At 40.1% G+C, this 12,173-nt stretch overlaps 3 protein-coding genes across 5 annotated transcripts in view; all 3 read right to left on the reverse strand.

The window, feature by feature from the left end:
* Positions 1 to 7,702, reverse strand: part of LOC104700228 (probable inactive ATP-dependent zinc metalloprotease FTSHI 5, chloroplastic) — a 12,468-nt gene extending 4,766 nt beyond the window's left edge. For 2 of the 3 annotated variants that reach the window (XM_019244272.1, XM_019244275.1), the window contains exons 1-8: positions 7,247 to 7,701; positions 4,472 to 5,215; positions 3,698 to 4,169; positions 3,028 to 3,228; positions 2,644 to 2,937; positions 629 to 898; positions 276 to 497; positions 28 to 201 (exon numbers count right to left, since the gene is read on the reverse strand). In XM_019244272.1, coding sequence (XP_019099817.1) covers positions 28 to 201; positions 276 to 497; positions 629 to 898; positions 2,644 to 2,937; positions 3,028 to 3,228; positions 3,698 to 4,169; positions 4,472 to 5,215; positions 7,247 to 7,503 — 2,634 coding nt within the window. In that variant the 5' untranslated portion in view covers positions 7,504 to 7,701. Of the gene's footprint in view, positions 1 to 27; positions 202 to 275; positions 498 to 628; positions 899 to 2,643; positions 2,938 to 3,027; positions 3,229 to 3,697; positions 4,170 to 4,471; positions 5,216 to 5,728; positions 6,201 to 6,502 lie in introns of all 3 variants that reach the window. The other variant, XM_010415745.2, reaches the window with a different exon arrangement.
* On the reverse strand, positions 7,746 to 10,950 carry LOC104700315. The gene is made up of 2 exons (XM_010415853.2): positions 10,483 to 10,950; positions 7,746 to 9,625 (listed from the first exon to the last, which is right to left on the reverse strand). The coding sequence occupies exons 1-2, from the start codon at positions 10,592 to 10,594 to the stop codon at positions 8,034 to 8,036; spliced, it is 1,704 nt and encodes a 567-aa protein (XP_010414155.1). The 5' UTR covers positions 10,595 to 10,950; the 3' UTR covers positions 7,746 to 8,033.
* On the reverse strand, positions 11,071 to 12,167 carry LOC104703311. The gene has a single exon (XM_010419321.2). The coding sequence runs from the start codon at positions 11,999 to 12,001 to the stop codon at positions 11,204 to 11,206; it is 798 nt and encodes a 265-aa protein (XP_010417623.2). The 5' UTR covers positions 12,002 to 12,167; the 3' UTR covers positions 11,071 to 11,203.

The following is a 12,173-nucleotide window of genomic DNA, read 5'->3' on the forward strand; positions in this document are numbered from 1 at the left end:
CAAAACAATCTGAGGAAAGCAGCTAACCAAGTCTCTTGCAGTTTGAAAGAGTTCCCTGACATTCGCTGCACTTTGACCAACCCATAGCCCAGCTTCCAACTCTTGAGCTTCAACATTGACAACAGGCACTCTTGCTTCCGCTGCTATAGCGAGCGCCAGTGACGTCTTCCCTGTTCCTCTCTCACCCACAATAAGAACTCCCTGCAACGTGATTAAAAATGCTTATAATTGGACACTCCCCCACAGGATAAGCACAGAACCGTAAAGCAACATACCCGAGGTGCGCGGGCACCCATCTCCTGAAATGCCTTTGGATTTTGTAAAAATGCCACAACCTCGTTGATTTCTTCTCTCATAGACTCAATACTAGCAAAGTTTTTTAATGGGATTGGTGGATTTTTCACTCTCTTCATTCTGTCGAATGCAGTTTTTATGGGGTCGATTCCAGCCTTTCTCTTTTGCTTGATTCTCCTTTTTCTATAAGTAAAATATGATTTCTGAGAGAAGAAGAAAAAAACCGAATTTCAGTAATCAACTGTGAGTGTAAGAAATCTGAAAGATCAACAAACTCAATGAAAAATTGAGAGTGTTGGAAAGAGAAGCATAAGAGGAGAGAAAAGTTACATACCACTCTAAAGAATTTCCGCACGTTTGGATCTCGGCGGAAGGGTCCATAGCCAAGAAGTCTTGGAACCTTTCTTTTCAGAAAACGAAAAACATGATACAAAACAAACCCATATATAGAACTTCGAATTAGAAACCAGAGGAACCACTGAAAATCTTCTGTATCGCGGGACTTGAAGTTCAATTCTGCTTCAGACTGCCATTGTAAGTACCATGTTGAGCCAACAGTCTGTTCTATTTCTTCTGGCCAAGCCATTCCCAGACGCAGCCTTAACTGTGTCAGAAAAAAAGTCAGGAATAAAAAAAATAGACACATGGAAGCAGGAGGAATATATCCAGAGAGAGAATAAAGTAATACCTGGTAAGGAATGATAAATTCGATAACTGGAAACACTACCGCCATCATAATGTCATCGTTAAGATTCCTTATTCTCCTTAATGCATTATCCTTCGCATTTGATACAACTTGAGTCTTCCTCAGTGCGTTAAAGACTCGAGAAACCACCCTTGTAACCAGTAGAAACTGTTGTTGAAGACTTAGCTCTGTCATGGGTATCCACATCAGATGAACAGAAGTTGGGATTCCACAAGCAAGCATTTTGAGGTACAGAGCATCAAACCCTCCGAATTTCTCAAAAAGCATCTCATATTCCTACAACCACAGACAAGAGTTAAAAACCTAAACTTAAAAATTCATCAAATAGATTAGGACTTTAACTAAAAAATCCATGACATGGGTAACCTTGATGTCAACGTAATACTCCTTGTCATCTCCTTTTAATGCAACATACATTATAGCATAATCATGCCTAATCCTGGCACTGTCAATCAGCTTTCTGGAAACTGCATATGGAACTGCCATAGGGTCCATCTCCCACCTATTTTTGTCCTCGTTATACCACGTCTTTGAAACAACTCTATCACGATCCAGGAGTAGTTGTTCCTTCAGATTAAAAAAATTCATTAACTAATTGGTGAATGGTCAATACAATGTAAAAATAAGCTCTGCAAAAGACAGGGATATGCATAAACTTTTCAACAAGGTTGCAACTAAGACTGTTTCATTTTAAGCATTACAGCTAGCATCTCAGTTCTACGAATATCAAACAGTGAAAGGATCCAATCAATGGTGTAAGCCCAAAAAATGAGTGCTTCTAGCTTGCCCAAGTAATCTGATTTACTTAATAGCTCGAGATCAAGATAACACATGAACTTAAACTTAAGAATCTACCAAAACCGAGGTGATTCTTGAGGTTTTATCACCAATGAATACAAATCTATAGGTTAGTCATGCTAATTATATATCTACCATGAAAAACATAATGCCTTTTTCCATCCTTCCCTGGAAAAACATCCACCAATAATAAACAAACCGCATATATGTGGGCTAGTACTTCATATTATAAAGTTACCTGTCTCTGCGCAATATATTGTTTACCAAAATCAACATCTTCCAAAAGTTTCTGTTTCAAATCGGCTTTTGCTTCTTCCTGCCACTTTTTCCAACCATGCCGTAGATGGAGCTGGATAGCTTTCGGAACAACCACCTCCTTCTCTCCAAACATCCATTTCACCTCAGCCTCAGGAAATCCCTTGACAGCTTCACCTTCTGGAGTCTTTTGAACAAAAAGCTTTTCTTCACCAAACTTTTTCATTCGTTTTCTGATACGATTCTGGAGATCTCTCTGCAGCTTTTTTGATTCCTCCAGGCGTTTTTTGATACGTATAGAAAAATCCACTGAGTCACGATCGAAAAGGGGGTCAACCTCCTCTAGTTCCAAAACATTAGGCAGTATCGTTTGTTCCAAGTGCTTTCTTTGAGCGTTCACTAATTCCTGCTTAATCTCAGATCTCGAGAGTTTTGTAATGGAGCTTTCAGGAACACTACAACCAGAAAATCAATTGATCTTGTAAGTGAAACATGCAACCNCTTAACTGTGTCAGAAAAAAAGTCAGGAATAAAAAAAATAGACACATGGAAGCAGGAGGAATATATCCAGAGAGAGAATAAAGTAATACCTGGTAAGGAATGATAAATTCGATAACTGGAAACACTACCGCCATCATAATGTCATCGTTAAGATTCCTTATTCTCCTTAATGCATTATCCTTCGCATTTGATACAACTTGAGTCTTCCTCAGTGCGTTAAAGACTCGAGAAACCACCCTTGTAACCAGCAGAAACTGTTGTTGAAGACTTAGCTCTGTCATGGGTATCCACATCAGATGAACAGAAGTTGGGATTCCACAAGCAAGCATTTTGAGGTAAAGAGCATCAAACCCTCCGAATTTCTCAAAAAGCATCTCATATTCCTACAACCACAGACAAGAGTTAAAAACCTAAACTTAAAAATTCATCAAATAGATTAGGACTTTAACTAAAAAATCCATGACATGGGTAACCTTGATGTCAACGTAATACTCCTTGTCATCTCCTTTTAATGCAACATACATTATAGCATAATCATGCCTAATCCTGGCACTGTCAATCAGCTTTCTGGAAACTGCATATGGAACTGCCATAGGGTCCATCTCCCACCTATTTTTGTCCTCGTTATACCACGTCTTTGAAACAACTCTATCACGATCCAGGAGTAGTTGTTCCTTCAGATTAAAAAAATTCATTAACTAATTGGTGAATGGTCAATACAATGTAAAAATAAGCTCTGCAAAAGACAGGGATATGCATAAACTTTTCAACAAGGTTGCAACTAAGACTGTTTCATTTTAAGCATTACAGCTAGCATCTCAGTTCTACGAATATCAAACAGTGAAAGGATCCAATCAATGGTGTAAGCCCAAAAAATGAGTGCTTCTAGCTTGCCCAAGTAATCTGATTTACTTAATAGCTCGAGATCAAGATAACACATGAACTTAAACTTAAGAATCTACCAAAACCGAGGTGATTCTTGAGGTTTTATCACCAATGAATACAAATCTATAGGTTAGTCATGCTAATTATATATCTACCATGAAAAACATAATGCCTTTTTCCATCCTTCCCTGGAAAAACATCCACCAATAATAAACAAACCGCATATATGTGGGCTAGTACTTCATATTATAAAGTTACCTGTCTCTGCGCAATATATTGTTTACCAAAATCAACATCTTCCAAAAGTTTCTGTTTCAAATCGGCTTTTGCTTCTTCCTGCCACTTTTTCCAACCATGCCGTAGATGGAGCTGGATAGCTTTCGGAACAACCACCTCCTTCTCTCCAAACATCCATTTCACCTCAGCCTCAGGAAATCCCTTGACAGCTTCACCTTCTGGAGTCTTTTGAACAAAAAGCTTTTCTTCACCAAACTTTTTCATTCGTTTTCTGATACGATTCTGGAGATCTCTCTGCAGCTTTTTTGATTCCTCCAGGCGTTTTTTGATACGTATAGAAAAATCCACTGAGTCACGATCGAAAAGGGGGTCAACCTCCTCTAGTTCCAAAACATTAGGCAGTATCGTTTGTTCCAAGTGCTTTCTTTGAGCGTTCACTAATTCCTGCTTAATCTCAGATCTCGAGAGTTTTGTAATGGAGCTTTCAGGAACACTACAACCAGAAAATCAATTGATCTTGTAAGTGAAACATGCAACCTTTATGTCAACAGGAAAACAGAGAGCGTATACATGACAAAAACATGTAAAAAAACCAACAAAAAGATACACTTAGACTAAGTGCAGGGGTACAAACAGGATCCTTGGTAATCTTAGAAGGCCGCTAGAAATGCACGCAAATAAGAGGAATGCAAAGAGAACTCTTGCAAATAGATGAGCTTATCACAATCAAATGCTAAAATATCTCTCATTAAAGGGAAACCAAAATCTCAGCTAAATCAAGGCTAAAGATATCACCTTTCAGGAATTTCTCGATTCATTTCTCGGTTGAAGCTCTTAACCAACTCTACACACTCTCTTTCGATGAAAATAAGCTCTCTAACCCCAAAACTCAATGTTGTCGTCTCTTTCTTTAAAATTATATCGTCAATCTCATCTATTCTTTCCCATATCTTGTTGTACTCGGTCTCCATTATATCCACTCTCTCTTCCATTTTCTCAACTTTGTCCCTAGCGCCTTTTATCAACAGTTTTTCACTCTCTTTCTTCAATCTTAGGGCCTCATCTACAATCCCATCAGCTCTTTTCATTAACACGTCTCTCTCCTTCCTCAACCGCCTCATATCACGATACAATCCACTCATTATCTCTTTCTGCAGTTTCTCCTTCTCCACCTTGACTGCATCCAAAACCGTTCCCACTTCAACAACATCTCCCTTTTCCTTTCTAACCTTGTCAATAGTCTTCAGTAAAACCGAGACTCTCTCCAACAGCCTCCGAGTATAATCCGAGAACTCATGATCAACAGTTCTCAAAACCACCTCTTTTTCTCTCACTGCCTCTTTCTTTTTCTTCCAAAACACATCACTGACGAAAGGCACAGCTAAAGCTGGAGCTTGAAAAGAGCGAACTGGCGAAAACCCAATCGCAATACAAAACAAGGCGTAAACTAAAGGCTTTGACACAAACTGAAAAACGCTCTCAATCGTCTTTGCCTTATACACAGACGATGGCACAAGCTCGTTTCCATCTCCACATAATCTCANCTTTGAAACAACTCTATCACGATCCAGGAGTAGTTGTTCCTTCAGATTAAAAAAATTCATTAACTAATTGGTGAATGGTCAATACAATGTAAAAATAAGCTCTGCAAAAGACAGGGATATGCATAAACTTTTCAACAAGGTTGCAACTAAGACTGTTTCATTTTAAGCATTACAGCTAGCATCTCAGTTCTACGAATATCAAACAGTGAAAGGATCCAATCAATGGTGTAAGCCCAAAAAATGAGTGCTTCTAGCTTGCCCAAGTAATCTGATTTACTTAATAGCTCGAGATCAAGATAACACATGAACTTAAACTTAAGAATCTACCAAAACCGAGGTGATTCTTGAGGTTTTATCACCAATGAATACAAATCTATAGGTTAGTCATGCTAATTATATATCTACCATGAAAAACATAATGCCTTTTTCCATCCTTCCCTGGAAAAACATCCACCAATAATAAACAAACCGCATATATGTGGGCTAGTACTTCATATTATAAAGTTACCTGTCTCTGCGCAATATATTGTTTACCAAAATCAACATCTTCCAAAAGTTTCTGTTTCAAATCGGCTTTTGCTTCTTCCTGCCACTTTTTCCAACCATGCCGTAGATGGAGCTGGATAGCTTTCGGAACAACCACCTCCTTCTCTCCAAACATCCATTTCACCTCAGCCTCAGGAAATCCCTTGACAGCTTCACCTTCTGGAGTCTTTTGAACAAAAAGCTTTTCTTCACCAAACTTTTTCATTCGTTTTCTGATACGATTCTGGAGATCTCTCTGCAGCTTTTTTGATTCCTCCAGGCGTTTTTTGATACGTATAGAAAAATCCACTGAGTCACGATCGAAAAGGGGGTCAACCTCCTCTAGTTCCAAAACATTAGGCAGTATCGTTTGTTCCAAGTGCTTTCTTTGAGCGTTCACTAATTCCTGCTTAATCTCAGATCTCGAGAGTTTTGTAATGGAGCTTTCAGGAACACTACAACCAGAAAATCAATTGATCTTGTAAGTGAAACATGCAACCTTTATGTCAACAGGAAAACAGAGAGCGTATACATGACAAAAACATGTAAAAAAACCAACAAAAAGATACACTTAGACTAAGTGCAGGGGTACAAACAGGATCCTTGGTAATCTTAGAAGGCCGCTAGAAATGCACGCAAATAAGAGGAATGCAAAGAGAACTCTTGCAAATAGATGAGCTTATCACAATCAAATGCTAAAATATCTCTCATTAAAGGGAAACCAAAATCTCAGCTAAATCAAGGCTAAAGATATCACCTTTCAGGAATTTCTCGATTCATTTCTCGGTTGAAGCTCTTAACCAACTCTACACACTCTCTTTCGATGAAAATAAGCTCTCTAACCCCAAAACTCAATGTTGTCGTCTCTTTCTTTAAAATTATATCGTCAATCTCATCTATTCTTTCCCATATCTTGTTGTACTCGGTCTCCATTATATCCACACTCTCTTCCATTTTCTCAACTTTGTCCCTAGCGCCTTTTATCAACAGTTTTTCACTCTCTTTCTTCAATCTTAGGGCCTCATCTACAATCCCATCAGCTCTTTTCATTAACACGTCTCTCTCCTTCCTCAACCGCCTCATATCACGATACAATCCACTCATTATCTCTTTCTGCAGTTTCTCCTTCTCCACCTTGACTGCATCCAAAACCGTTCCCACTTCAACAACATCTCCCTTTTCCTTTCTAACCTTGTCAATAGTCTTCAGTAAAACCGAGACTCTCTCCAACAGCCTCCGAGTATAATCCGAGAACTCATGATCAACAGTTCTCAAAACCACCTCTTTTTCTCTCACTGCCTCTTTCTTTTTCTTCCAAAACACATCACTGACGAAAGGCACAGCTAAAGCTGGAGCTTGAAAAGAGCGAACTGGCGAAAACCCAATCGCAATACAAAACAAGGCGTAAACTAAAGGCTTTGACACAAACTGAAAAACGCTCTCAATCGTCTTTGCCTTATACACAGACGATGGCACAAGCTCGTTTCCATCTCCACATAATCTCAATGATTCCGAGACAGCTTCACTCCCGGATTCAGACTGTTTCGACCTCAAAAAACTCGCATTGACACCACCGGAAAAACCAAAACAGCCTCTAATGGGCACAATTTTCCTAGATTTCTTGGACTCTCTATACCCAAATTTTCGATTTTTGACCCGATATCTAGGCTTTAACGATACTATACCTGAGCCCAGAGAAAGCGGAGACAACTGTGTGAGAAAGGGTGAAGATATGGAAGAAGCGGAGATGAAATCCATCGCAGCACTAACGCCGAAGTGAAACTCAACACCATATCTTTGTGATAGCCTCCATTGCAGCTCCTTACTATTGCTATATGATTGAAGTTTCCGCCGGAAAGTCGCCGGATTTTTAAACTGCAACTGACGACGGAAGTGAAAGCACTAGAGCGCAGTGTAGAGAGGTTTATCAGATTGAAAGAGATAGAGAGAGAATAGAGAACGGTTCAAGTTTTCAATTAGTACACACACTATTAAACCGATTATTAAAAACCGAATTTTCATTAACCGATTTCGTCCCATACCGGGAACACACTAAACCGGATTGGTTTGTGCTATATGCTTAAAGAACCAGAACAGAGCATAATAAACACAACAAAACATACATATTGCTCATGCGCCGGTCTTACATAATCATCAAGTTATACAACCACCGAGAACAAACCTAAACTAGTGTATACTGTAAATACATACATATTAGTCACAAGTTGTGACTCACAACACTTCATCTTCCACTAAATCTTCTTGTTCACATAGAGGTTTTTCTTCTCTCAACAGATCTCATCTCCTTCCCAGTTATCTTTCTCCTTTGGCCCCGTAGGACCTTCTTCTCCATAAAGAGCAATGGGAAACAAATCAACAATGTTCTCAAAAGAGAACCTAACAACCAAAGGAAGAAGATTCATGATCTTATTGATCTCAGACCCTGAATCATAGGCAATGCTCGGACCCCATTCTCTCATATACTGTAACCAGCGCGGCTCAATCACAACTCCATTACCTAAATACTCTGCTGCTACAATCACATACCTTTGGCTAGAATCCAACATGTATTTACTTTTCGCTACGTCATTCCTCACTCCAATCCCGAACTTTGACGAGCCTTGGAGATACATTCCTGGATGAGGGAAACTCGCATGTCCGTGTTTAGATGAGTACACAGCCGGTTTGTTATCTTTCACAAACTCAATATCTGACGCATCAACCCAACCACCACCACTGTGCTGAGAGAAGAACATTTGCCGAAGCTCACCAGAGAAGTTGCATACACGGAAAGTGAAATGTTCCCAGTCACCAACATGTTCTCCTATGCGGGTCATAGGTAACGTGAATATCCCGATTTTGAGCGTGGCCGGGCCATTAAAGGGGCAGAAGATCCACATCACGATGTCGGTGAAGGTTCCACCAAGTGCTGGTTTCACATGAACGTAAAGCTCGGAGCTTTCATGGTTTCCTTTCTTGAGATGACTCTTTGCTTCTTCGTCTTCAGGAAGATCTATCCAGAATTCCATATCATTGCATCCTCCAGCAGGCAAGTTCGAGCCTGTGGAGTTAATCGGCTCACCTTGTGATTTCCCTGACCGGTACAACAAAGCTCCGTTTTTAAAGAACCATTGTACGGATGAAGGCATGTAAGCCTCTTCAGGGTGGAAGTAGACCGTTGGTCCGTAGTGTTCGATAACAGCATGGACCTGGTTGAGATTTGGCATGGCGTGTAAAGTCGAATCAAGATTCTTTAAGCATCCAATATCAGGGACCGTCCTATCAGAAGCTAGATCATATGTGCAGCAAAAGAATGACCCAACAGCTACACCTTTTGAGAGCATTCCTCTCTCGCAAGGTTGGGTGCTCCATACACTAAAAGGAGAACCAGAGCGGTTCGACTTCTTGGAAGAACCCACCTCAAGTATCATCTCAGAGGTTTCACAACTCTCAGTAAGATCCTGTCTTACACATCTAACCTCCTCTGTCTCAGGTTTCCCTGGTTGATGGGTTACAACAAATCCCATTGCTCTGTAACCAACCGGAGGAATAGGTAGCCAGAAATAGCCACCGCCATTTTTCTCTGAATCAGCACTCCAAACCAAGGAATAACTCACAGGCTTTTTCAGGGCCGGCAGATCATCAACATTGATGGTTTCACTAGCCCGAGCTGCAAGTACATAACCTCTCAAGGGATGATCGGTTGGCTGGCAATAGTGACCAAGGCAGTGGAAACCTTCTGGAATTTCCACAGCTCTGTAAAATGTTGCACGTTTTGATTTTCCGTGCGATGAATCGGAGCTCCAAACTCTATGGAGCTTAGTGATTTTCACCACATCAATTTCTCCTAGGTTTATTATTCCCGTGGCAAAACCATTACCTGAAAATAACAGAAAAGTACATCACTTTTGGCAACAAGAAGTAACGATTCACTTTAGAAATAGAACAATTCATTGATTGAAACAGTAGAAAGAGTATATGCTTAGCTTGATCTGTTATTGGACTAGAAAGAAGAATTCTTTCACATAATACTCAAAAGAAGTAACTTCAACCAAAGACTTTTAGAGAAAGCCTGTGAGTTATTCCTTGGTTTGGAGTTATTCCTTGTTTCTTATTTTATCCAAGTGATACTAGTTTGAAGAAACAAAACTGGATAAACTCTCTATTAAGTGACATGATACCATATCCATCTACGCTTTCAGGACATTAAATGATAGAGCCCTTTTATATAATTAGACAACATTATCGAGCCAATACTAATCATCTCTAACTACAGCAAAAGAAAAAGTATATCTAAATGTTGCATGTGAGAATAATATGTAAACTTGAAATCAAGTCCTTGTATCAGAAGAGTCAAACAAAGAAGATTGATAAAGACAACGGGAAGTGAACCCATGCAGAATATTCCAAAGCATCTTCTCAGTCTACCCCTTTCAATAAATCAGAATATAAATTCTCCTTCTCCAAAAAGAAAAATCTATATAAAAATCCATAAAACTCGATAAGATTTAAGACATTCCTCATTAACCAAGGACGAGAACCGACGAGTAATATTAACCTTATCTTATAATAATAACTAATCAAACTCAATTGTTAGATTAGACCAAACCTAGCTGAAAATGCTTTACTTATATATGCCTTGATTTTTTCTACTTACATTATTAATCCAATGATTCAAAATGTTCAAGAAACTGCAAATTGCAAATTTCCAGTAAAAGAAAGTTTTTTTTTTTGTACCTTGTGGCCAACAAGGAAGAGGAGACGGAAGCGAGAAGGGCTTTGGCTCGGCCGATTCCGAATCCAACTCGGAGACTCCTCTGCTCCAGTAAAAACAATCACACCCAAACATATTTGTACAAAGTTCAAGATTTCTTCTCCAGAATCTCGAAAAATTAAGAGGAACCCACCAAAACCCACTAGCTAATTTCGAGTGCGTGAAGTTCAGATTCGCCGATTAAAGAGAAATTTCCGATTTTTCGCCGGGAACTGGGAAATTCACCGTTTCCTATGCGTCTCTCTCTCTATCTCTGTGCTCCTCTCTCTCTCTATACCTCAATTTGTGAGAAATTTAGAGAAAGGAGCAACATTTAACAGAGAACTTATGACTTATCAACACATTCGCGGCGAACAGAGAGAGAGAGAGAGAGAGAGGCGTTGCAAGTTGTGTAATTGCGTAACAAAGAGGAGAAGGTTTGATGTTGATGATGATTAAGAGCTAAAGTTTATACTTTTATGCGTTTCTCTAAAAGCTCTTGTATTTGCCCCCTATCTTTACAACCTTTTCGTAATAGCCCCAGTTTTATACAAACATTCAGATTAGTCCCATATTAGTAACTGAAAGTTTATTCATACGTTTCACCTCAATACTTTCAAATTTCACAGTTTAAACCCATCATCATCAAACGTTTTCGCACATTCAAAAAAAAACAAAATATAAACACTTTTTCTCTCTTTTTCTTTAAGCCGCAGAATGACTAAACGTTTCGTCTACAGCACTAAGATTTACTACTTTATTCTTGTTATATCTCTTCTTCGTGCTGTCTCCTTCTCCGCCGCTTCCACCGCCACAAGTTATCGAAATCTCGCATCCAAACACGTTTCCGAAACATGAAAACAACCCTTTCTTACCTTCTCCTCCTCCACCGTTCCTCCCTCGTTGTTGTTTCTCCTTTCGTCTCCTCCTCCTACGTCTCCTCCCTGCTCCTCCTTTCCCGCTAGATTCATCGCTCGATCCAGCCGCTTCAACCGCGCCTTTTTTCTCAGCTCTCCACCGTTCGACTCTGTGCTCAATTCCCTCTGTTTTCCCTTCAAGAATCGAACTCGCGTCCTCTTTGTTATTACTGTTCGTCGACGTCGCAACCGCTGTTTTCTGCCTGTTGTAAAGCCCTTGCGCAATAGCAGCCGCGACCACTGACGCTGATGGTCCAATATCAGAGTTACAAAGCGAACCGTTCACCATACTATCCGCACCAATAACAAGACCACCACCGCCTCCTCCTCCGGTAACAACCCCTGTTTTAACTCCGTAATTATTCGTCGACGTTGTTAAATCCGTTTGATCGCTATTCGTACGGCGATGCATCATCCTTGAAGCTTCTTGATCTCTTTTATTCGTATCTCCTCTTCTACTTCCATCAAACACCTCAATAGATAACGGCATACTCCGTTGACCACCGTCAAGAAGCGCAACGCCGAGCCGTAAAAACCCTTGAAGCCTACCGGAAGGACGACGGATCTGAAGCGTCACAAGCCTCATATTGTTGTTCCCACCACCACCATCGTCACCGTCGCCGAAACCAGACCAAGGAGCAAAAAGATCGCTAAGAAGAACATTGACAGTACCAACAAGGGCGTCTTTAGCCCAAGCCGCTGCGTAAATCTCAATGACAATAGCTGAAGCGTCAGCGTCAAGGATCTTGTCGTTAACC

This window comes from Camelina sativa, chromosome 1, assembly GCF_000633955.1.
Source record: "Camelina sativa cultivar DH55 chromosome 1, Cs, whole genome shotgun sequence".
In the NCBI taxonomy this organism is placed as follows: Eukaryota; Viridiplantae; Streptophyta; class Magnoliopsida; order Brassicales; family Brassicaceae; genus Camelina; species Camelina sativa.

Excerpts from the sequence above, each read along its gene's own strand:
- LOC104700315 (XM_010415853.2), bottom strand. The coding sequence starts at position 10,594 with ATGTTTGGGTGTGATTGTTTTTACTGGAGCAGAGGAGTCTCCGAGTTG. Across the intron at positions 9,626-10,482 it reads TCTTCCTTGTTGGCCACAAG|GTAATGGTTTTGCCACGGGA; the intron begins GTACAAAAAAAA and ends TGTTATTTTCAG.
- LOC104703311 (XM_010419321.2), bottom strand. The coding sequence starts at position 12,001 with ATGAGGCTTGTGACGCTTCAGATCCGTCGTCCTTCCGGTAGGCTTCAA.